This window comes from Triticum aestivum, chromosome 6B (assembly GCF_018294505.1).
Source record: "Triticum aestivum cultivar Chinese Spring chromosome 6B, IWGSC CS RefSeq v2.1, whole genome shotgun sequence".
In the NCBI taxonomy this organism is placed as follows: Eukaryota; Viridiplantae; Streptophyta; class Magnoliopsida; order Poales; family Poaceae; genus Triticum; species Triticum aestivum.
The window spans coordinates 658,941,866-658,968,499 of NC_057810.1; the positions used below are offsets into that span (position 1 = coordinate 658,941,866).

A 26,634-nucleotide genomic window follows, 5' to 3' on the forward strand; every position below is an offset into this window, starting at 1 on the left:
TTCACCCAGCAGCCATGCCTTCTTCGTCCGGGTCGATGCCACAGCTATCACGTAGAGGATGCTCATGATTGCCAAAAGTACCTATTTCCACTTTCTGATAAGAACTAAACGTGTATCAGAATGATGCTAAAAGTAGAGCATGAGCATGTATCAATTGATGATCAATTGATGCTACCTATTTGTGTTTGAATGGGTTTAATAAAGCTGGTGCTGGTTTATGCTCTCTGCGTGACCGTGTTGGTAACGAAGACACTTGCTTGGCTATGGTCTTGCTGTCAAATTTAAGTTTCAGTTCTTTAAGACTCTTTATTTTTGCTGCTTCGTCGGGATCGACTAGCTTTCTCGGGCGTCCACGTGCTCTCTTCCTTTTCAGGGAGTTGGGTGCACCACTTTTGGGGGAGTTGGGTGCACCGGTATCCTTCTGGGAGTTGGATGTGTCGGGTTCATTGGAACCATCAGGATTGTTGACTAATTGTACGTCGTCTTCTGAACCATCAGGTAGAACTGCTTGCTGGGCATCGTACACCTCCTTTTTTATAAGAGAGAGTGTTGCGTTAGTTCTAATCATGAGACTTATGAAATAAATGATATATTCTTGATGTAGCGCTAACCGTTATGGGGAACTTATATGATTCGAGACGAAGCGCATTGCAATTTGAATGTAGTAAGGCTGTATATATTTTCCATCTGAAAATATCTATCCTTGCCTATATTTGATAACCGACACTTACGTCAGCATAGCTTTCAAGCTAAACAAAGTACAAATTTAAATTAGGCATTCAATTACCTGGTTAAAAATATCGGTCATTCCATCCCCGTTCCATGACAACATGTACTGCAGTGTCCAAACCGCACAGGAAGTCCTGCGATGTTTAGTTAAAGATCAGTAATCTTATTCGTGTAGGCAAATAATAATTTATGAGGCCATGCGTACCCATCGGTCTGTTGTGGTATGTTCTCATAGCGTTTTTTGGTCCATTCGGCAAAATTGATGTTCTTAGCTGGTGATATCAACCCATTCTTGACAGCTTCGTTAATGCAGCACTGAATCGAGTCCACCTAGGGTACGACGAGTTATACATAGGGTTACGGTACTTTGGGAGCTCATGTGCCATGCGGATCAAAAGAGGCAGCAAGAGAACACTTACAAGAGAATCTTCCTTGGTCTTGTCGCAATGATAATTCATGAAGTTCAGAGTCTGAATTTCTTTTTTGTCAAAATTAAACATTATTACCATCCAATGGTTTTGGTGTACACTCAGTGGGACATGCACCTGCAGTAAAATTTGGGTTGGGTTGAGAACCGAAATTTATCGTGTACAGTGTGTACATAAACTATGAAAGTGAGGAAAACGTGTACCTTTCGGCGCCCTACAAATTTTTCTGCTACACGAGCTAACCATGAGGCTGCACGTCCAACAGGAACCACCCCCTTCATTTTTAACAGCTTTTCGGATTCTTGAGGGGATATGATTGAGGTAGTATCATTCTCAATTTGGCTAATGCGAGCATATGCCATAATAACCTGCCAAATTTTCAATCATATAATAATAAGACAATTGTTGCAGTAATGATGTAGAATAGAGTATAATGGGCTTACATCACCATAAATGTATTTGTCGTCCAAATTTCGCTTCAGATTTTCTGCTGTGAGGGTAATGTCTCTGATTCTAACTATTTCAACAGGGTCGTATGTTCCGCGGATGTAAACGACTGTCTCTATGTCCTCATCCGTGAACTTGTAATCATTACCAAAGACAGGCTTCATCAGAGTTAATTGTGGTTCCTCGTTGTTTTCCGTCACATGTCTTGCACTTGGTGTACTCGAAGTCCCTGCCGTGAATTGGCTAGCCCTAGGAGTTCTTGTCAGGGATGAATTGCACACATTGACTTGATCCTACAATGAACAAAGGTAGTTCATCATTAGTTTGTTACTTTTAGATATTAACGTGTTCGGCCATATTGATCACCTGCACGCCTCCTTTCCGTGACACTGTTTGTCGGTTGCTTGTAAATTCATATTTTATTTCCTGTAACAATGCAAACAATAATGAACATGAAGGAACATATTCATACAAAATACAAAATGCACAGTATGACATACATGGAGTTCCCTCCTTAAGTCTTTAATTTCGTCCTCGGCCTTTGACAACCTAGGATTAGTGCCAGTTTTAGTCTTCATGTCGATCAACTCTTCACCTAGCGTCTGGTATTTGACATCAAATCTGTGCTCAATTTCCATTAACTTCCTGCCTACCTTCTTTTCATGATCAGCAATGCGTGCATTCATGGCTTCAATTACCATGTCAATCTGTGTAAACAAAATACAACCCCGTCGATAACAATAGCTAAATGAATGAGGTTCCATGACACCTATTTGTGATATTGCAAAAACAAATAGTCTTTGGAGTACATACTTGCTGGCTACTAAATTGTTGTCCTTGTAATGGTGCTCGATACGAATCATGTTGATGCACATGTTCATCAATTTTTCTTGGAAAATTATTTGAATTCTCGGACGGTCGTTGAGGAGCACAAATTTCCAGAACAACCTTTTTTTATAAAATATAATGAACCATTAATACCAAATAAAAAATCGAATATAGAAAGTTCAATTGTAGATAGGTACCAGCCTGTTATGAAGACCTCATTTGTCGTAAGCATCGCTTCTTAAAGTAGCCATCATTTCGTCCCATCGTGCGATCAATGGAGGGGGTCTAGAAGCATACATCAATTGGCCACTACGCACGTGCTCCCAGTACCAATACCACACAATAAATTAGTTCATCACCATACAGATATGCAACAGAACAATAATTAAAGGACATTAAGTAGTGATCTAGCACTAACCTGGAGCAGAATTAGATTTCCTTGTAGACTTACGTGATCTCGATTTCTAAACTTGTGAATGGACTTGAAGAAGTGATTAAGTGTGAAACATCCCCAGTTAAATTTCCGAAGGTTTTCAAGATTTGTAACAAGGTTGAGAAATTTCGAGTCCACATAATGTTGTGTTGTTGGTGCTAGAACAGTACCAATTGCGTACAGAATGAACCGTCTCAGGAAATCGCCGTCTGGGGCTTTGGAAGCTCGGATCGCCGTTCAAGGTCAGAAATCAAAATTTGCCCATTGTTTGCATAGGCAGTAAACAATTCTGTGTCGGTTTGCATTTCCAGATGTGGCTCTATATCCTCCCCATCTATCGGAATGCCAAATATACACTGCACATCCTCTTTTGTTATAGTAATTGGCGTTTTACCAATGGTAATGGATTGCGTGTCCATATCTATGCTCTTGGCTAGTCTAACCAACATTGTCGTAGAGTCACTTCATGCATCTGGGTTAGACCGCCAAGACTGGTTTCTGATATGATGTACTTTTTGTGGTCTGGTGACAACAGTTTCATGGTTTTTCCGAACCTTGTCTGTGAGCATACTAACTTCATATGACCATGCTTTTCGGCGAGTTCCTGTTACATGCCATTAAATTATACTGAGTACACATGAATTATGTGTACGAAATGATTGTACACAAACAGTCAATTACTTACCGCATCGGTAATTTCAGAGATGGGCTTTTCTCCATTATGAAGGTTTGTATCTGAAACTGACATTGTTGGCTTGTATGCAATGATAAAATCCGGCTCAATTAATCTGAACAAAATTGGAAAATGTATAACAAAATTAGCAGCGAATTAATTTTAACAAAATTAACTGGGTCATTTAACATATGATCCACTTATGGGTTTAAGCACAGAACCTATTTGGGTGCAAAACCTATGAGGGTTCAACTACTAAAGGAGCGGCCGACAACGATTATAAAGAGTTACGATCAGGTAATACCTTATCTCGGAGAAGGTGCCGCCGAGTAGATGGCATCGGTTAGTGCGTCGCAAACTATAAGTGCCGGTATAGCGCGGTCGATGGTGCAAAGGAAAAACGGCGCGTTCACGCCAGGGGGAGGCGGCGAGAAGAACACTGACGTCCGACCCCTCAGATCACGTTGGCGGTGGGCGGTGAGTGGTGGCCGCCGACTCCTGTATTCCGTTGGCGACCGGCGTCTCCGATCTAATCTTGCAGCGGTCGTGGGAGGTGCGGACGGCCCGAGTGGTTAGAATGCGGAGCTGTAATCGCGGGATTTAGGGAGAGGTGGGCCGCGTGAGTTATGTGAGATTTGGATAAATGATATAAAAAAATAAGAAAATCTTGTCAACTCGTTAGGGGTTAGGGGTTTAGGGTTATTAGGGTTTAGGGGTTTAGGGGTTCAGGGTTTAGGGTTTAGTGTGTGGGGGGGTTAGGGTTATCAGGGTTCAGGGTTTAGGGTTTAGTGGAGGGGGGTTATGGTTATCAGGGTTTAGGGTTGAGTGTTGACATGCAAGCCCGGAAATGCGCGTGTCAGAGATCGTACTTGCGTGTACATGTACTAATGATCTCAAACTTTCTTAATGGCATCCCATGACCACACAGAGAACGCATGTACACACACCGGACATTGGTGGAGCGTTGGTCTACAATGGATTCCGTCCAGTAGCATCGATCCGGTCCGTTGACTGGCTCGGCCGACAAACTTCGTGCCACATAGAGCATGCATCCATCCACTGGACTGGATCGATGTTGGGTTGGTTTCATACAGGTGAGGAACCCAGCTAGTGCTTTCGGGGTGTTGACATGCTAGGCGGGAAATGCGCGTGTCAGAGATCGTACTTGCGTGTATAATCCCAAACTTTCTTCATGGCATCCCATGACCCCATAGAGAATGCATGCATAATGTTTTCCATGTGGGGCAAAATTTTGAATGTTTTTACGGTTTAGTGGGTGGGGGGTTAGGGTTGTCAGTGTTTAGGGTTTTAGGGTTGACGGAACTATGTTTGTCTTACAGTGGACCTATCACACACACCGGACATAGGTCGACCGTTGGCCTACAATGGAATCCCTCCGGTAGCATCGATCTGGTCCGTCGATTGGCTCGGCCGACATACTTCATGCCACAGAGAGCATGCATCCATCCACTGAACCGGATCGATGTTGGGTTGATTTACATGTACATGTACAGGGACCGAAAATGCGTGTGTCAGATATCGTACTTGCGTGTACATGTACTAATGATCCCAAAGTTTCTTAATAATGGCATCCCATGACCACATAGAGAATGCATGTACACACACCGGACATTGGTGGAGCGTTGGTCTACAATGGATTCCCTCCGGTAGCATCGATCCGGTTCGTTGACTGGCTCGACCGACAAACTTCGTGCCACATAGAGCATGCATCCATCCACTGGACCAGATCGATGTTGGGTTGGTTTCATACAGGTGAGGAACCCAACTAGTGCTTTCGGGGTGTTGACATGCTAGGCCGGAAATGCACGTGTCAGAGATCGTACTTGCGTGTATAATCCCAAACTTTCTTCATGGCATCCCATGACCCCATAGAGAATACATGCATAATGTTTTCCATGTGGGGCAAAATTTTGAATGTTTTTACGGTTTAGTGGGGGGTTAGGGTTATCAGTGTTTAGGGTTTTAGGGTTGACGGAACTATGTTTGTCTTACAGTGGACCTATCACACTCACCGGACATAGGTCGACCGTTGGCCTACAATGGCTAGGTTTCCAAGGTTTTGTATTTTTTTGAATTTTTAATGCCCTCTAGAATGACTGCTGAAAACATCGGTCTATGCCTCAAGGGGGCATTGTAAAATAATTTTTTTCAAAAAATTCTTTCATAGACATGTTTGGCACATGTGGGTCACCATGTACAAGAAAACTGGGGTGATTTGGAGGTGGTGAAAAAAATTCACCTTTTTTCAAAAACTGGCTTAAGTTAGACCAAATGGTTCCTCCGGAATGCGGGCATTTTTTCGACCACCTCCAAATCACCTCAATTTTGGCACACATGATCTCTTGCACAAACAATGCTAGGTTTCCAAGGTTTTGTATTTTTTGAATTTTTTTGAATTTATAATGCCCTCTAGACTGACTGCTGAAAACATCGGTCTATGCCTCAAGGGGGCATTGTAAAATAATTTTTTTCAAAAATTTCTTTCATAGACATGTTTGGCACATGTGGGTCACCATGTATAAGAAAATTGGAGTGATTTGGAGGAGGTGATTTGGGTGATTTGGAGGAGGTGGTGGGCAATGTCAGTTCGAAAACTCTAGAGATACTTCCTCAACCAATGATGCGACCCAAGGACCTTCATGCAAAAACCAGGCACCTGCATGCAAGAGTCGGGGACCTGCATGTGAATAGTGATTCATCAAGGCCTTGACAGCTCCTGGCACAGCGGCTGCCGCCCGATTTGCATGCAGCGAAGATGAACGTGCATGGAGGTTTCTCAAATATTTCCAAGCACACCCTACTGGGCCCTGCTTATTTAAAAAATATGTCAGTCATTAATGATCTCTAAATGAAGAATATGCATGATGATTATGAATATGCATGACACCCATAGTAAGGGTGAAGAATCATATTCATCCTACAATGAGGACCAACGCTTGCTAAAATCACCTCGATGAAGGTATTTAAGCAGGTAAAGGAGCTGGTCGAGGGGCGAGGTGGGACTATTTTTAGTTACATGAGAACAACTCACGAGATCGTACGCGACGTGGGCCGTCCGGAGCTGCAACCTCGGATGGGCCGGTGTTTGGGTCGGCGTAGGAAAACGGCCTGCCATGCATGAGCCATGCAGACCGTGGGATCGCTCGGGAGATCCGTCTGGCGACCGTGCGTGCATGCAGAAATACATCACAAAAATTATTCTACTCGAAAATAACAAGTGCTCCATGCTAGCCCTTATTCCTGTTCGAAATACATCATCATTCTTAAAGTTGGACATCAAATGATACACACAGAAAATAAAAACGAAAGATGTCGAACTAATACAGTAACATGGCAGTACAACCGCACTTCACTAAATTACTGTCACGATGAAATAGAATGTAAAGACCACGTCACACAAAGCTGAATGGCACACGACTTTCTCTGGCTCATCGTCAGTTCATGCTATATGTAGACATCACAGTTTAGCCTCGAGATCCTACACAGAAGAATAGAATAAATCACATGGACATCAATTATGAGTAAAACACATGAAAAAAAAGTATGAACATATTTTGTACCTCTAGCAATTTAGCGCATTTACGTCGATTGTGACCAGGATTCTTGCAATAGCCATAGCTATTCTATGATCTTGACTTCTTTGTCTTTGCCTGCAGCCTTTTCTTCGGTGCACCTCGGCTTGGCACATGCACGGGATCCAGAACCTTATCAACTTTCTCCGAGTGCGGCATCAACGGGCCAAACCTAATGCTGTTATGTTGAGCATTAGTTGACTCCTTGCTGTCAGCTTGTTCAAAACTTGATTGCTTGCCATGATGTTGTGCTTGCAAAAGCATCTTTAGACGGTGATAGTCCTCATCAGAGTGGCATGCCTTGAAACTTGCGGCGTGACTACAATTCCGCAACTTGCGGTATCTCTGCAGGCTTACTGAATAGTCATACATCTGGTTTTTTCTGGTAGGTGCGTATGCACATATTGCATTCATAGTCCACCTAGTGGGAACGCAACAACTGGGCAGAATTGTTTGTTTTAAAATCCCCAATATGTAAAAAATGTGGGAACATGGTGTGCCTGCGCATTCCAGCTTACGGCAAGAACAACTCACCCTGTGCAAAGGACCTCCTTGCTCTTCAATGCGCACTCCAAACTTTTTATCCATTCTTTCCTGCTTGGACACAATATAAGTGGAATCTTCTGATCCATCTAGTATCTCTCTGATCTGACATTTGTTGACAACATCTATGCTCCATAAGACCATCTTAAAGACACTAGGTGGGAAAACGGTTGCAGCGTGTTTCTCAAGCGGCAAAGCATTTTCCTCTATAAATGGAATGGACTGCAAGGCTTCAACGTCTTGGAGAGCTTCGTTAATCCGTCGCGACGCAAGGCAACACTCATAGTGCTCTAGCATTTCAAACAACGACATCTTACCCTCAAGATGCGTATGTAGCACAGAGTTCAAGCTCTCACTCCTCTGATTGCTGCTCAATCCTAGGAAACAACGCCCCTCAAGATATGGAGCACACCACAACTTTCTCATCTGATACATCTGATGCAGCCAAGACTCATCACTGGTTACTTTATTCCGTTGTAAGAATTGTATCCATTCTATCTCATGCTCTTCAATGGAAGAAGTATCATAAATGAAAGATCTGAATTCCTCCTTTACGTCATCATCATGCAGATGGCGTACAATGTTCTGCTGAATGTGCCATATACATAGTCTATGGTTTGAGTCTGGCCAGACCACCCTGATTGCTCTCTGCATTGCAAGGTCCCCATCTGTGATCACAGATATCGGATGCTTCTGTGCCATGCAATTAGAAAACGTCCGCAACAACCACTCGTATGCCTGGCTTGTTTCATGAGAAATTATACCACAGCCAAAGATGATAGTGCTCCAGTGGTGATTCAACCCGACAAACGGCACGAATGGCAGATTGTATTTGCTAGTTTTGTATGTGCTATCGAAAACAATGACGTCTTCGAAAGCCTCGTAGTCAAGTCGCGATTGACTATCAGCCCAGAACAGTCCCTTCAGATGGCCATGCTCGTCTACCAAGTACTTGAAGAAAAAAATCCACATCTCGCTCTCGCCTCGCCATCATGTGCATGATCACCGTATTAGCATCACCGGCGCTGATTGTCTCCTGCTTATTAGCATGGCAGAAATTATAAATGTCCCACTTTATGCATCCAACCTTATCAAATCCACCGTATTGAAAGCACAAAATATCCATAATACGGTATTTGCGGATCCCACATTTTTCCATGTCCGCAATGTCCGCTTTCTGCTCATCGCTAATTCGTCTATGCGAACGCAGCAGACAAGAAAGATCCCGTGGGGCTAGAGGATGGCTGTGCTCATCGATGAAATCCTTGACAAACCACCGACCGGTTTCCTCCTATCTCGTAATGACCAATTTAGCATTACACCCAACACGAGTTAAACTTCGTGGCCTCCTCTTTCTATCTTCCATCTTTCTTTTCATGTGCTTCTCTTCGTGAAACCGTTGATGACTACACACAATTTTTCTTAAAATTATGTATTTGTTGGATCCATCCCACTCAACGTAGCTTTTTCTCACACTAAAACCTTTTTCAAGAGCATATTTGTTGTAGAATTCATAGCCTTCAGCCTCACTATCAAACATCTTGCTGACAACATTTAGATACTCGAACATACTCTCATCACTTGCATACGCCATGTCTTCCTGCATATGACATGTGAGGGAAACCAATCATCAATATCTTTCTGTTTATCAATGTTGCAGGTGTAAAATAGCTCATAGGCAAAGACAAGTGCATGGAAAAGACTTTGCTCGTTTGACATGTGAGGGAAACCAATCATCAACGTCCAACAAGTAGTATCTCATCTTCCTTTAAACTATATTTCATGCACTATGCAAACCTAAAGTGATGATGACTTTAATAAACTAAATTAAGTCAACTATGGAACCAGTATCTCATCTTCCTTTAGTATATCTCATCTCAAATGTCAAGTATGTCACTTTTTTTCTGCGGTACCAAAGGAAGTAAGCAATGCCCTCAACATCTTAGTTAAACTAACATGATGCGATTAGCTCAAGAGAAACTATGCCACGATGAAGCTTTCCATTCGTTGTTCTAGTCCGTACAAATCTCGCATACTGCTAAATTATCCGGATCTTGTGGGGTTGAGGTTGTACTGCATGCACGGTGGAGGGGCGCAACGGCCAAGAGAACGAGCAGAATGCCAAGCCGGATTCATACCTTAATGATGGTACGCGCGAAGAGATGGGATCGCCCGCCACCGTCGCCGCCGATTCAGCCGGCGCAGATCCGGCCTTCTTCTTCTTCGGTGACGGCGTGGGGGGCTGGGGACGGAGAAGGACGAGGACGATGAATTTATTCCTCTCACCGGGCAGGTCGAGGACGGAGAAGGTCAGGAGCGGCGAGCGGCGACGAATATATCAGAGGAGGATTCTGAACTGGATCGAGCAGACATGGATCTGATCCTCAGGTGATCGGTTCAAGAAAAGATATTTCCCCTGGACCATTATGCCCTTATCGCAATTAACATATTAAATTTAATCAATTAAAATTCCCCGCAAGATCGGACGGTTAATAAAAATCAGACGTGATCAGACATGTAAGTACTACTAAGTACTCCGAGTACTAACCCAATCACCGTAAAACAGCTCTACAATCTAACATATATCTACTGGGTCCAAACCGGTAGAAACAGCCACCTCGTATCTGCATCACGCGCTCAAAATCGAACGCACCGTCCGATGGATCAAAAGCTTCGCGATTATCAACGACGGGCGCATACTTAGTATCTCCATTCACCACAGTCATCCCGCCCAAACATATTCCGTAGAAACCAGATAAAAACTGAATCCTAGAGCAGATTGAAATCATATGTGCAATGTTGGAAATAAGCATCGTTCTTAGCATTCAACCAGTACAAATTTCCTTGCACAGTTCTCCATCAAGTCCAGAACATAGGTCAAGACCTGACCACTCTCCACACATAGCCGTGGAGGAGGTGAACAAGTCTATACCAAGACTACAAAAGACACATTTCACTAAATCGAAACGATCATCCCTAGCTTAATTAGTAATACTACTAGAACTACCACTAACGAAACCACGTTGACTCTTCTGGCTTCACTCGCTGATGCTCTGGGTCTTGCTGATGCAGACGCACACATGGAGCTTCTTGGACTGCTCACCATGGAGCATCTCCCGAAACACAGGGATGAAATAGTCACGGTCCGTCTCCTTCCGGAATTCGGCAGGGACCGAGCAACTTACCATCACCTTCTTTTCCACCTTAATAGAGAGCCCTACAGCCGGAGGGCTCTCCACCGCGACCGAGGAGCTGTACACCGGCCCAGCGCCAGCTTTATTCCTGACACACACAAGGAACAACAAGTCCATCTCAGCCTCCTCGTGAAATTCAAGTCCTCATCCGCGACCAAGAGCTCATGGTGCATTCCCTTTGACTTCAGCGCGTCGAGGGCGTACTCGTGGTCCTTGCCGTACGTGATCTTGTGGGCGGCCCAGCCGTGCGGGCCAGACTTCTCCGTGAGGTGGCGCACGAGGTCTGCCGGCGAACCCTCGAAAGAGCACTCCGGGCACAAACAGGGCGCAAAGCCGCACGCGGCTGCGTGCGCCGCGGCGTCGCGGAAGGCCAAGGTGCCCCCGCAGCCGTACTTTTTGTACGGGCACGCCACCTTGGTGTTGCTGAATAGGGTATCCAGGTAGGAGCTCTTGACGTAGACCACGAACGCGGCCAAGTCTGTACAAGAAGAGCACTTGTAGTCGTCGCCCGGCCCACGGACGCCGTCGTCATCGTCGTTGTTGCCGCTGCCATCGCCATCGTCGTTGTCGTCACCACCGCCGCCGCCGCCGCCGACACAGTCGCTGCATGCTACGTGCCGCATACGGGAGCACTGCGATCGATGCCATACACCAAATAAAAAGAAGTTACGAATCAATGGATCGATCTTTGTGGGTGTACTGAAAGCAGATTTTGGTTTGTCTGTTTGTTCGGTTTACCTGATACAGGGTGTATGGCGGGACGGGGCGTGGGTCTCATTACTGAATTCAACAGGCTATGCTGCTAGGAGTAGAGTCTACCGATGGAACGGAGCACGTCCAAGTTGTACAGGAGGCAGGTGCGGCGATCACCAGTGAACAGAGTACCATGCATGCGGTCAGCCTTCTGACTTGATGGTGCGCGCGGAGGACAAAATTACTGTTATGACCTCTCTGGCTAACAAAATCCCGATTTGACCTCGCTTTGGAAAAAATTTCATTTCTGACCTTTTTAGGTGACGCCAACATCCCTGGCGTCTGGGTTGCGAAGTAGACGCCACGAACCCTGGCGTCTGGCCCCTGGCCCGCACTGCCCGCCTGCCCGTTGACCCGCTGACGTGGCAAAGGGGCCAGACGCCAAGGACCCTGGCGTCTGGCCCTGGTAGGTTTACACCACGCGCGGGCCCAGCCCACCCATCCCCAACCTCTCCCTGGCGGCGGCCGAACGCAAGAATAGAGGAAACTTTTCTCTCGCCCCTCTTCTCCCTTACACCAAATCCCCCCTTGATCTACTCCATCCTCCACCCAAATTTGTGGATCTGAGGCCCCCAAACATCCTTGAGGTATTCTCCTCCATTCCCTCCAATTTGTTTTGATTAGAACATCTCTTTTTGGTTGCATTATTCATCATTGGGAGATGTTAGATGAGTACTTGTTGTTTTTGTTTTAGTAAATTTTGTGTAGTTGTTAGATGGTATAGTTGATTTGTAGATAGTAGATGATGTGTTGTTGAATATGTATGCAATTTGAAATTGTTTGGTTCATATGTAGATTATCCTATTGGCTTATTTTTTTTTGCAAAAGAGATGATGAAATTGATGGTTGTATGTGACATGATTTGTTCCACAGATTGGGTTGTATAAATTAGATGTTATGTATTTGCATATGTTTTTAATATTAGTGTTTTAAGGGAGAGAGAGATGTTGCATATGATAAAATTGTGCATATGGTTATGTGACACCATATTGTTTGAGAATTTTATTTGATTGAAAGATGATGTGCGTATATTTGAGAAGATGATGTATGCATGTGCTAGTAAATTAGCTATATGTTGAATATATAGATGGCATAATATTTGTTTGAATCTGAAAAGACTACTTTGGCAAGCAAATATATTTACAAAAAATATTATATGTGTGAAGTGGTATGACAATATAGTTGAATATATAGATGGCAAAGTTTTTTTTGCAAAGAGATGATGAAATTTGATGATTGTGTGTGCCATGATTTGTTCAATAGAATGGCGAATGATGATTATGAATTTTATTTGATGGTGAAATTTGGTACTCTAGATGATATGTGTGCATATGTAGAAGAAAGAAATGATGTGGTTATGTGTGAGAAGAATGGTGTTTTTATATGGCATAACTTGAAGAAGGAAATAGTATTGTTTGATATTGTTCATGTATTCATAGATGTTTATGATTTTTTTTGTAGGATGGCGGATGATGATGGACCTTGGTATGATGGATTAATCGATGAGTGGGATAAGGAGCATCGTGCTCGTGCCATTGAGAAGGGAGATGTAAGAAGCTAGACTTATCAATTTTCGTTGTTTCTCATTTGTGTTCTTGTATTGATTAAAACATCACTTTATTTGCAGCTTGTAGTTGCTATGCGCATGAGGGGTCATTCTGCTGATGACTTTACTTACGACCCGCGGTACGAGCCTTACGTTCGGAGATTGGGTCTTCTCCCATTCGTGTTGCAGTTTAAGCGACGCGCTCCGCCGGTGAACCACGCGGCGCTGACCGCACTTGTGGATCGTTGGAGGCCGGAGACTCACTCGTTCCACCTTCCATGTGGGGAGATGACGATGACCCTACAGGACATGGCTATGATAAGCGGCCTTCCTATTAACGGACAAGCTGTTACCGGTCGTATGAGCGTTGGTAATTGGCGAGAACGGACTGGCATTTTAATTGGTGTTGAGCCCGACGGCCCTCAGGAAGGCAAGGCCGATACCGCAAGAGTGAGGCATTCCTGGCTAAAATTGGTCAGAGGAAACACCAATCCGTGCCCTCAGGGTGCCAATGATGTGGTTGTGCAGCAGTGCGCGCGGGCCTATCTTTGGTATGTACTAACCAAGATAGTCTTCTCAGATGCAACCGGGAACTCAGCCCTCTGGATGTTCTTGGACTACTCAATAACTGGGATACCCAGTATAGCTGGGGTTCGGCCGCACTAGCATATTTGTATCACCAGGTAAGAGATATTTGCAACCATTTATCTTGCATTTGTCATGCGCCTCCATATCTAACATGTTTGTTTGATTGCAGCTTGACTTGGCGTGTCGGAGGAAGGGAGATACATCCTCATTGTCTGGGTTTGTTTGGAGTCTATCCGTGTGGATGTGGGAGAGGATCCCGGTAGGACGGCCCGATTTCAAGAACCCCCTCATGGCAAACCCACGGGGTAATCATGACGGGTTGCATGATGATGATCCCTATCGGCGCCCTACGCTTGCTTACTATTGGGAACAAGTGACAGTCTACACAGGAAGCTCGCATGTGCGATACAAGTGCTATATGAACGATCTGGACACCTTGACTGCTGAGCAGGTTTTGAGAAGTTCGATGAGATAAAATTTAGTCAAGAATGAAACTTATGTAGCTAACAATGTATCTCTTTGTTTTGCAGGTATATTGGTTGCCTTATGTGGAAGATCGTGACTTTGATCTTAATGAGATGTGCATGCGTGATAGCCATCTTTGGCGGGCGAGGTGCCCAATGATATGCTTCTTCGCAGTCGAGTGGAACTTTGTAGACCGTGTGGCAAGACAATTTGGAAGAAGACAAGGTATTCCAATTGAGGAGAGCAAGGAGGAAATTCTATCTCTGCATCGGTAAGCAAGCATGCCTTGAGTATGTAGTAGAGCATTGAATAAGTCAATGTTTGCTAATGCTTTGTCCCGTGCATCATTTGTAGGTTTGATCGAAGGAACAATCAGGATATATCGGATTGGGCAAACAAACACCGTGCGTGGATAGAAATTTGGAATCAAAGAGACACGTTAGTGCAATCAGAGAATAGACCTCACAATCAGTCAACATATCAGAAGTACCAAGTGTGGTATGCGGATCGTTACCGGTTAAAGCTAAAGCCTGGTTGGACTCATGAGGAGTGGTCGGAGTTGGTGTCTGAAGACCCGGAGACTGCACAAGGTTATCAAACCTTCAACATGGCTGTGAGAGACACCAGAGGGGCTCACGTTGACTATGCACCGATGCATGATGAAATGGTAGTCTGTTTGACCTATTCTAACATACTTGCATCATGTTGTCTTCTTTCAAATACATAAGTTTGGTGTGTTCATGAATTGCAGGGCAGAGAGTTGCTTCTATGTGTCAACGATGCCAATGTTGCACTGAGTCATCCACCTGGTGGTGCATTATCTGAGAGGACTCTTAGGAGCATGATGGAGGTGTGATCAATATATTATAAAAGTTTCTTCTCGCGGATTATTTATGTGCATCTCATATCATAGCATATTTTTGCAGAAGTTCAAGAAGCGGTTTCATAAGATGGCAGCAATGCTTTCTTGCCATGGTGCTCAGTCCAGTGACGTGTATGCACCTGGTAGCCGCGCCGCCACAGCTAATAGACGGTGTTATCTACAGAACAATGAGGACATGGAGGAGGAGTTCCATGAAGAGGAGCCATCACATCAAGAGGAGCCAACACATCATGAGGAGCATGAGTATGATGCAACACATGAAGAGGATCATGAGTATGATGTTGATGCTCCACAACCATCACAGGCTACACAACCAACACAAGGCAATGCTTCACAACCATCTAGGAAAGGCAAAGCCATAGCTAAGAGACCAGGCAAGAAAGGTAGAAAGAAGACATGGAACACACAATTCCATAGTCCGGAGTATCCTCATAAGCTTATCCCAATAGGAATGCAAAGATATAAGGCCAACACTGAGGCGGAGGAGGAGGCATACAACGAAGAGGAGGAGAACGAGACTAGCAAAGAGGAGGAGCCTACACTTGCAACCATGGTGAAGAGAGGAAGGAGGAAGTGAGCTTCTTGTTCCGGTTTGGCCCGCTCCAGCGTGGGAGAGGCGATGACGGTGGCGCGCATTTGGTGTCTTATGTGCTATCTTCTGTGTTCTATGAACCTGTCATACTATTATGAATTCTGTGAACCTGTGTATGCAAGAAGTGAGCTTGTTGTAGTTTGTTTCAATGAGCTTGTTCTAGTTTGTTTCGATGAACTTGGTGTAGTCTCTTTCCATGAACTCGTTTAAAAGTACTACTCAATGATGTGATTTATGTGAATTGTTGTTTCCTGTGATGTCTATGAATTCATTGATTGCCATGAAATCTGTCAAAAGGAGGACTCATTTACTCATTTATATGCACAGGGTAGGTACCAGACGCCAGGGTCCTTGGCGTCTGGCTATAAGTCAGGGGACCAAACGCCAGGGTCCTTGGCATCTGGCTATAAGTCAGGGAACCAAACGCCATGGTCCTTGGCGTCTGGCTATCGACTGACACCAGAAACAGGGTAAAGCAGGGGAGCCAGCACAGGGTAGGTACCAGACGCCAGGGTCCTTGGCGTCTGGATATAAGTCAGTTTTGTCTTTTCACTTGTAGTCTCGAATAACAAACATACATAAGCATTGCATAGTCTTTTCATACCACTATAGTTGAACACACACAAGGTTCATTACCACGTTTGTCTACGATAATAGCAAATGACAAACATAGTTCATGACCACGATGGTCTACGATACAATGTCTCGAATGACATAGCAAATTACAAACATAGTTCAAATTACACAAATAGTCTCGAATGAGAAGTTCATCACATACAATGAATATCACATATAACTCGGTTTCCTATAGCAATGCAAGTCAACAACCCTTTTCCATTTCCATTCTTCCAGCATTTCTTGGATCTTGTCATCATCAGTTATGTCAACCAATTTTCTTTCCCCGGGGCCATCTGACGGCCTCCTGCTGACGTAGTACACAAAATCCTCTTCCTTCAACCCTTGCTTCAACATGAATTTAGTCTTCAACCAATCGAAAATGAGGTCCACTTCACTAACTTGCACAATACATGGAGACAAGCCTTGCACATGAACAACAGGGCTAAGCACCCACTGAGTTTCCTTAGCCATCTACAACACACAAATCTCTTAGTAGCTAACCTATGATACATTAGACCATGAGGAAAACAAACTAGGGTTTTCACAAAAGTATGATAAATTAAACCAACCATAAAATGGGGGTGGAGTTGATTTACCTTCTAGTCTCGAAATCCTGAAGATCCAACGGTGAAACTGGACCGATTTATGAGAGATCTGAGGGGGGGGTTAGGGTGCTGGATGAGGGAGTGGCGTTGGCAGGGCTAGAGGTGAGAGTGGGTGGATATGAGTGAAATGAGAGGGGTAGAGGTGGAGATGAATTGATAAGAGGGCTAGAGGTGGGCCCAAAAAATCTTATCCACTCGAATCTTATCCATCAGACAGATAACTGCAAGAATGCTCTCTGGACACCAGACGCCATGGACCTTGGCGTCTGGATGGCCATCAGACACACCAGCCAGCTTGTCTGGTCACCTGCGCGAGCAAAGCAAGCCAGACGCCACGGTCCCTGGCGTCTGGGTGTGGGAGGCAGACCCATGGACCGTGGCGTCTGGGTGTCCATCAGACACACCAGACAGCTTGTCTGGTCACCTGTGCGAGCAAAGCAAGCCAGACACCAGGGTCCCTGGCGTCTGGGTGTGGGACGCAGACGCCATGGACCGTGGCGTCTGGGTGTCCATCAGACACACCAGCCACCTTGTCTGGTCACCTGCGTGAGCAAAGCGAGCCAGACGCCAGGGTCCTTGGCGTCTGGGTGTGGACCTGGTGTTTTTACACACGCTTCTGTCTTTTGTTAATGTTTTTTCTTAGCAACTTATAGCAAACACTGTTAAATATGAACAAAGCATGCTAGTCTCAACCAAAAATATGAACAAAGCATACTAACTAGTCTCAAATGACGAACATAGTTTGCACATAATCTCAAATAGTCATGGACACAAGGTCTCGAATAACAAGTTCATACATTAAACAAAGTCTCGACAGTTCATGGACACAAGGTCTCGAATAACAAGTTCATACATTAAACAAAGTCTCGACAGTTCATCATCGACGCCGGTGCCTTTCCATTTGTCTACTGAGTAGTACGGGGCCACTTTCCCTTCTTGTCACGTGCCTCGTCCTCCTCTCGTGCATCGCGAGCCCTTGCAAGTTTTCTTGCCCTCTCTTCTTGACGAGCATCCTTCTCTTTGCGTGCCCTCTCTTCCTCACGCTTCTTGCGCTCACGAGCCTCCTTCTCACGATGCTCCCGCTCCAATCCCCATGCATAGGACTCCTCGAATAGGCGCTGCCTCCGTAACCAATCTCGACGTTGGTCCTCTTGGACATCTTTTGGTACCTCGTGATCTATCCAAGTGAAGTACTTGCAAAGTGGAGGAGGGGACTACATATAAACCATGTTTTTGTTAGACATATGAGTGACAACTTGTTGATGTTTTTTGAATGTACACCTAACATACCGGTGGTATGTCATATGCGTTAGTTGGCCTTCGACGATCATGTGCATAGTTGGGACACACGAAAAACCTTCTACCTTCTGTCCATGACTTGTTGCGGTCAGTGGACACCTTCAGCTTACAAACATCAGCACACCAACATGATGGTGTGTGCACATCCTTCTCCTTCTCCTTGTCCAAACTGGCCTCCATCCACGTCTTTGGCATGTCCTCTTGGTCTGCGCACGCCGGCCTCGTCCTGGAACCGGATGAAGCCATGCCTACAAAAAGAACAATTGTTAACACAAGACATAAAGAGAGTAAATGCGTAAATACAGTAAATGAATAAATGCTAGGAATTGTATGAACAAATAATATACCATTATTATTAGATCAACCATCTGGATTAAGCAAAAAACCGAAGGCTGGTCCATTATCAACCATTCCTCTACGACGACCACCACCTCTAGCACTTGTGCTTCCTCTCCGACCACCATCACCTCTAGCACTTGTGCCTGCTCGACCACCACCTCTAGCACTTGTGGTAGCTCGACCACCACCTCTAGCACTTGTGGTAGCTCGACCACCACCTCTAGCACTTGTGCTAGCTCGACCACCACCTCTAGCACTTGTACTCCCTCTACAAACACTAGCACCTCTAGCACTTGTGCTCTCTCTACGACCACCACTACCACCTCTGACACTTGTGCTTCCTTGACCACCACCACCGTCACCTCTTCCACCTCGTTCACCATCGGTGCCGCCTCCACGACTTGTTTTTCTTTTTTTGGTTTTCTTATTCTTGCATGTCCACTCATTGTGTCCCCCTTCACCGCACACCCCACAGTTGATAGTGTCAGGAGCCTCCATGAAATGACCGCTACCAAATTGTTTCATGCCAGTGTATCCAGCCAGGTCATCCATATCACCCCTGAACCTCTTAGTTCTCCTTCTACCCTTCGTCTCCACCTTCAGAAGAGGGTCTGGCCTAATATGAGGGCCATGGTACTCAGGCCACTGTGATTGGTCCAAGAAAGGGTGAAATCTTGGCGCCCATGTCAACCTAGTAGCTTCCAGATGGAACTCTTGCATCCGCACGGTTTTTCCATCACAAACATGTATGTTTCTCGCCTTCGCCGCCGTTATCAAATGCGAGCATGGCCAATGATACTTACTAGGCCTCTCGCACTGGCACCACCGAGTCTTCAGTTTCACCTCAAATGCAGCACCACCATATTGTCTACCGTCTCGTGTTGTGCCACCTGGCTCATCAATTTGATAGATCATTTCAATTCTATCGAATATGATAACTTGTTGCCGTGAAGACTTGCTTGCTTGTAACTGCAACCATTCATCAACCTTTTCCGGATAATCCTTTTTTTCACCTATCCATTTTGCAGTCTCTTCAGAATGCCTCTGAAAGTACTCATTAAGCTTGAAGAAGGTGTACTCCACTATTGCAGTCACCGGCAATGCACGAGCACCCTTCAACACATTGTTGAAACATTCTACCAGGTTGCTCGTCATGTCGCCATATCGCCAACCACCATCGTCATGAGCGCGTGCCCACTTGTGCTTCTTGCTTAAATTCCTAGTTAAGAAGTCTTTTCCCCCTTCGTTCACCGCTGCAAAGAGTTTGTTGTACCGAGCATCGAAACCTTGGGTGGTGAAGGCCACACATACATGGGTAAGGTCTTTGCTGAGCTCCTTGCTCTTACATGCCCGGTAAAAGTTGGCCACGAAATGCCTCATGCACCATCTGTGGTGAAGCTTTGGAAATCCTGGAATAACAATGTCCATTGCCTTGAGTATGCCATGATGCCGGTCCGATATGATGCATACCTCCCTAGCCCCAATCACGTTATGCCTAACATGACCCATGAACCACTCCCGGTTGTCTTGGTGCTCGGAAGGCACCAAAGCAAATGCACACGGCAACACATTGTCGTTTGATGAGTGCGCCATTGCTACCATTAGTGTGCCCTTGTATCTACCGGTCAAGAACGTGCCATCTATAGACAAGACCGCACGAAAATGCTGAAACGCCTCCACACATTGTCCATAACTCCAGAAGGCACGATGGAACACTCCCTCGTGATCCTCGACCACATGAAACATGCCCGGGTTCCTATGTGCAATGGCGGCCAACAACCTTGGGAGCTGGTTGTATGCTTCTTCGTAACCACCATACAACATCCTAATAGCATTTGCCTTTGCCTTCCATGCCTTCCCATACTTGACTTCATAACCAAATTGTTTTTTCACCGTCCGCATGAGAAACCTCACTTTCACAGTGGGATCAAAGCCTATGTCTTTCATCCATTTGTATCCGAGATACTCAGATGTGAGTTGACGGTGTGTCTTTCTAAGTCGTTTAGATGGAGGTTTGCATCTATGAGTGGCAACACAACTTTTTAACACCCATTCTTCGGTTTCTTTAAGCTTTCTTGCACGAACCTTCCATGGGCATCCTTCTTGCTCACACACCACGGTGTAACACAACTTCATGTCGGAGTGCTCAACATAAAATGGCCTATGGTTTCGAATGGCATAATCAGCCAACCAAAACTTCAGCATAGGCAAGCTCAGAAACTTCACTCCTTTCTTCAAATAAGCATTCTCGTCCTCATTCTCCACCCTTGGTTCTCCTGGATCCGGGCATGGTGTTGGCTCAATCGCCGTCATTCTCATTCCACCGTCAACAACAGCTTTATGGGCAAGGCTGAGATCTTTAAACAAGTGAGTTCTTTTTTGTAAGCCCGTCAGCTCAAAGTGGATTTGGTTCTCCTCCTTTGTGAATCCATCCTCGTCCAACTGTTCAACTGGACCCTCGTCATCCGAGTCATACGCACATTGACGCCTAAAAGGCAAGTCACGATCCATGTCCTTTTGCGCTATGTACGCATCCAAGTCATCAACATCATTACCATGAAACCCTTCCTCTTGCTCTTCGTCGTCATCATAAGCATCTTCATCCTCTTGAATTACTCCGTCACTAGCAATCACCTCAACTTCATTTGCTTGACTAGTTGGTGGTTGGCTAGAAGCATTGGGGGCATACAACTCAACCTCATTTTCTTTAATAGATGGTACACGGGGATGTGGTGGGGGATAAACATTGGGGGCGTCAACCACAACCCTATGCTCAACAAGTGGCACCATTGTCCTCTCGCTCATGTCATCCATTGGGGAAGAGACATGCCGGTTCAAATCAAAGGTAAACCGAGGAGATTCAACCTTGGTGGCAAACAATTCAAGTGACTTGTCTTCCGATTGGGATACTTTTTCCTTGTATACATCCCAATGCAAATCCGAGGTGATAGGCATACTTTTCAAGCGAGATTTGGCTCCAACTCCAACATCATACCTTCCTATTAACTTAACATCAACATTGGTGTCCATCCACTTCAAAACTTGTCTCACTTTTGCAACAACATTCTCATAGCTAGGGCTTGTATCAAAAACCAATGGTTCCTCACCCGTGTCGGCATTGTTACTCAAGAATGCCTCCTTGTCAATGTAATGAACATTAACAAGTCTCTCCATCTAAAAATAACATGAATGCATTTAAGACTTCAATGAGAATTGGTGTTTGTCCAAATACATCTTATTATATCCAAATCATATCAACACTAAATTATTGGTCATGTCCACAAAAGTATCACTAATTAACACACACTAAGCAAAGTTAACCCTAATCACTAACTAACCCTAACCACCAATCTTTCTACTCAATAAACATATATTCCTACTACACACCATGCATAGCACTATATTATCAAAGTTAACCAAGCCATTCACACTAACATATGGGGGAGAAAACATGAACTAGGGTTCTACCAACATGTATAAAATGCAACCAAAATAGCAAGATTTAACAAAAAAATAATTGGATGATTTGGGGGAGATTACCAAGAGCAGCAAAGTGATGGAAAGATCCACCTAAGGGATGCACCTTTTGGAGAGGATTTGAGGGGGAGCTTGAGGGGTGGGAGAGAGTATGAGAGCTCCAAGTCTTCTTCAAGCTCGGGTTGTGGATTGGGGAAAGTGTGTGGGGTGGGTCCCACACACTCTCCCGTGGGGTTATCCAGTTACCGGGGCCAGACGCCAGGGTCCTTGGCGTCTGGCCCCTTTGCCACGTCAGCGGGTCAACGGGCAGGCGGGCAGTGCGGGCCAGGGGCCAGACGCCAGGATCCGTGGCGTCTGCTTCGCAACCCAGACGCCAGGGATGTTGGCGTCTCCTAAAAAGGTCAAAAACGAATTTTTTTATAAACGAGGTCAAATCGAGATTTTGTTAGTCAGAGAGGTCATAACAGTAATTTTGTCCGCGCGCGGAATCAAGACTTTTGTGCCCGGTGAAGGAAAGAAATCATCTCTCTGACCGCATGCATGCCGATTGCACGCCACCGCTAGCTGCCGTAGCTGCCGTAGAACTAGACAGGCTCAAACCGCATGCACTTGTACTAGTCCTCCGTTCAAAACCAGGTCCCTGCCCTGTTCAGCAAATTACCATAGGTAAACCATGTTCTTGCTCCATCCTTGTTAATCGAGTAGCAATTAAACGAGGTAATAGCATCCCAGGTACCCTAACTTGTACCCAATGTGATGATCTAGTCCCAAACTTGCAAAACTAGATCAACTCATACCCCAACTTGCATACAATGTGATGTTTTAGTCCCAGGCCAATCAGAGCTCGCCAATTGGCTGGGCCGGTCAGCGCACGCAGTTTTGCAGAAACCTCCCTGCCGTTTTCCAATTATCAACCTGTTTTATTCTTCAGAGCAGAGCAAGCCGTTGGAAAAAAGAGCACGACGACGCCGGCCTCCGCACGCGCCCGACGACGCCGGCCTCCGCCGCGAACTCCTTGTACCGCTCCGGGGCCGCGGAGCAGCTCGTCCAGCTCCATCCGGAACCCCTTGTCGATCGCCACCAGCTCCCCGTCCTCGCCGCCGCCTCCGCCCCCGGAACCATTGCCGCGTTTCTTCTCGCCGCCGCCCGCGTCGGACCCGTCCGACGAGTCCCCGCAGGTGTTTGCGCGCATGCACGGGCAGGCGAAGAGCCCTCGCCCCTCCTCGTCCTCGTCGTCGTCGACATCATCCCCGCGCCGGTCGCGCAGCTTCCAGTATATGTACACCATGATGACTCCGATGAGGGCGACGCAGGCCGCGTCGGCGACCGAGATGAGCACGATGAGGCTGGTCTTCATCGGCTGGCTAGTGCCGCCGGCGCTGCCGCCGGAGCCAGTGGTGGTCGGAGGCGGCGTGGAGGAGGATGCCGACAGCGGGGCCGCGCGGCAGGGGACCTGGAGCGGGAAACCGCAGAGCCCGGGGTTGTTGAGGAAGGCCGTGGCGCCCTGGCTGGCGAGGGACCCGGACTGCGGGATCTCGCCGGAGAGGTTGTTGAAGCGGAGGTCGAGGGTGACGGTCGCCGGGAGACGTCCCAGCTCCGGCGGCACCGCGTCGGAGAGGCGGTTGCGGGAGATGTTCAGTGTGCCGGCCAGCGCCTGGAGCTTGCCGAGCTCAGGCGGGATGGCGTCCGTGAGGGAGTTGGACGACAGGTCGAGCACCTCCAGGCTCTCCATCTGCGGCAAGGCGGCGGCCGGTATGTGACCGGAGAACCCATTGTTTGCAAGGAGCAGCCGCTGCAGCTGCCTGCAGCGCCCGAGCGCCGGCGGGAAGGCGCCGGTGAGGTTGTTGTCGTAGAGGAAGACGGAGCGCAGGGACGTGGCGATGGACATGTCCCTGGAGGCGCAGGAGTTCAAGCAGGTGGTGGACGAGATCATCCCGCTCATCGGCGCGGCCAACGTGTGGGACTACCTGCCGGTGATGCGGTGGCTCGACGTGTCCGGCGTGAGGAGCAGGATCCTGGCCACGGTGAGCAGGAGGGACGCCTTCCTCCACCGGCTCATCGACGCCGAGCGGCGGAGGATGGACGAGGGCGGCGCCGGCGACGAGGGCGAGAAGAAGAGCATGATCGCCGTGCTCCTCACTCTGCAGAAGACGGAGCCGGAGCTGTACACTGATCAGATGATCATCGCTCTGTGTGCGGTAAGTCACTTTTCCACTTGGTTGCTTCTCACATACCCGAGTACTTCAACTGTCAGTTTCTTCATTAAGGACATTGGCAATTTGGCATCATCAGTAGATAGTGGTCATCAGATAGCAACAACTCGACCTGAGTCATTGTGTTAGTCCAGTACTCCACTTTTTATCTGTCTTATCATATATCTAATCAGATAGTGGTCACTCAACGTAGGCGAGTAACACGGCCATGTCACTTAGCTGGATGAATCCCACTTCCAACGTGTTTATTTCTAGTAATTTAATTTTGGCCTTTCCCACTCTCAGCGCCGACGACGTGCCCCGCCTCAGCTACCTCCAGTGCATCATCAACGAGACGCTACGCCTGTACCCGGCGGCGCCGCCGCTGCTGCCGCACGAGTCCTCCGCCGACTGCAAGGTCGGCGGCTACGACGTGCGGAGCGGCACCATGCTGATCGTGAACGCGTACGCCCTCCACATGGACCCGGCTGTGTGGGAGGACCCGACGGCGTTCCGCCCGGAGCGGTTCGAGGACGGCAAGGGCGACGGGCTGCTGCTGATGCCGTTCGGGATGGGGCGGCGGAGGTGCCCCGGCGAGGCGCTGGCGCTGCAGACGGTCGGGGTGGTTCTCGGGACGTTGGTGCAGTGTTTCGACTGGGACCGGGTAGACGGCGTGGAGGTGGACATGACGGAGGGGGTGGGGATCACCATGCCCAAGGCCGTGGCTTTGGAGGCCGTGTGTAGGCCGCGCGCGGCCATGCGCGATGTTCTTCAGAAGCTCTGAAGGATCGAACTTCTTGGCATCTCATATGTACAGTAGTTTCCAGTAGCATTGGCCCATATGTACAGTAGTTTCCAGTAGAAGTGGGGTGACTGCGGGTTGATAATTGGAAACTGCAGGGGGTTTTCTGCAAAACTGCGTGCGCTGACCGTCCAGCCACTTGGCAGCCAATTGGCGAGCTGTGATTGGTCTGGGACTAAATCATCACATAATGTGCAAGTTGGGATATGGTTTGGTCAAGTTTTGCAACTTTGGGACTAAATCATCACACTGGGTGCAAGTTAGGGTACCTGGGGTGCTATTAAACCCATTAACAGTCGCACCAATGGCGCATCCTCGCGTCGTCCACGTTGGCAGGACGTGTACTGTTCGCCTTGGCCAATGGGAGCGGTGGATTGTGTCCAGGTAAGCGCCTGTCTTTGGCCAATGGCAGCGACAGACGAAGCGACGGGCGAGAGCGACCGGGGTGAGCGCAGAGCGATCGATGTGTTTTGCTTGTTGCTCTGCAGGTGGTCCCAGGTTTATTAGCGGGCCTGCTGTCAGTGGCGTAAGCTGTTCTGTGGGGTGAAAAACGACCTGGGATAACACCTTCACCGGGTAAATTCGCCCCCACTGCTTTTTCTCAACAACCGCCGCACGCAATCTCCCCTCGTCCTCCTCGCTCTCGCCGCACCGCTCCACTCATCTGCTCTCCCCCATTTCTGTGTGAGAACGGCGGCTGATTGATTTGCGGTAGCGCCGGCGGCCTCAAGTAGGGCTATGAGGAGGAAGGAAGACGATTAGCACGCGGGAAGCAAGAATAGATCGGGGCCAGGGCGTGAGGACCACACCGTCATCACGGCGAGCAAGCCGGCAACCCGTTCGTGTTTCTGAAGCGGTTCGGCATCATGGTGGCGCAGACGAAGGCCTTCTTCGATTCCAGGCCGGCCGCAGCCACGACGTCGACGACATCCAGATCAAGCCCGTCAGCTCCGGCATTTGGATCGACCGCTGCTCCGGTGCTCCGCCAGAGCACCGACATCACCGTATCCAAGGTTGTTCCCTTTTCTGTTGTTTGTCCCTGCCAAGAGCCTTACGCGCATGGCTTATCTTAACAAACCTCGCTGGTTACATTGAAAAACTGTGATGTGCTGATGATAAACAGTGGTGCGTGTGTAGTTGGTCTCTTTCCTTTCCATATCCATGGTTATTCATACTGATTTGTTTTTTCCGCTTTCTATTTGAAGTTATGGCTCATGTTGCTGTGTATTTGGCTGCTGGTCATCGCCACTACCTCAGCAAAGTCACTGGCGACCAAGTGGTTCACACTATCTCCAAAGCTTTTGAAGCAGCGTACATGGTATAGTTGTCTCTGAACATATACCACCGTACATTCAAATGAAGAACGAAGAGTGTCCAAAAGATTCTGAACCTTGATTTTGCAGTTACATGAATCTGGGGCAAAATGGTAGATGGCGTCATGAGGTTGTATGCCTGCAGCGCATGTGTCAGTTAGTGATGGTTAATCAAGATTGAGCAAAGGCTAGGTTCAGGTAGAGAAATTGATCTTTACCATGCCGTATTAGTTCATCTATAAGTTGTTGTAGTACTCCAAGCCCTTCCAATTGATTCATCTTCCATCTACACTG

General features: G+C 47.0%; 1 protein-coding gene and 2 pseudogenes across 1 annotated transcript; 2 read left to right on the forward strand and 1 right to left on the reverse strand.

Moving 5' to 3' along the window:
• Positions 1–10,712: 10,712 nt before the first annotated feature.
• LOC123139539 (uncharacterized) lies at positions 10,713–11,491 on the reverse strand (annotated as a pseudogene).
• Positions 11,492–23,223: 11,732 nt separating this feature from the next.
• On the forward strand, positions 23,224–23,886 carry LOC123139540 (uncharacterized; annotated as a pseudogene).
• Positions 23,629–25,067, forward strand: LOC123134744 (cytochrome P450 81Q32-like). The gene is made up of 2 exons (XM_044553925.1): positions 23,629–24,362; positions 24,532–25,067. The coding sequence occupies exons 1-2, from the start codon at positions 23,914–23,916 to the stop codon at positions 25,007–25,009; spliced, it is 927 nt and encodes a 308-aa protein (XP_044409860.1). The 5' UTR covers positions 23,629–23,913; the 3' UTR covers positions 25,010–25,067.
• Positions 25,068–26,634: the final 1,567 nt, after the last annotated feature.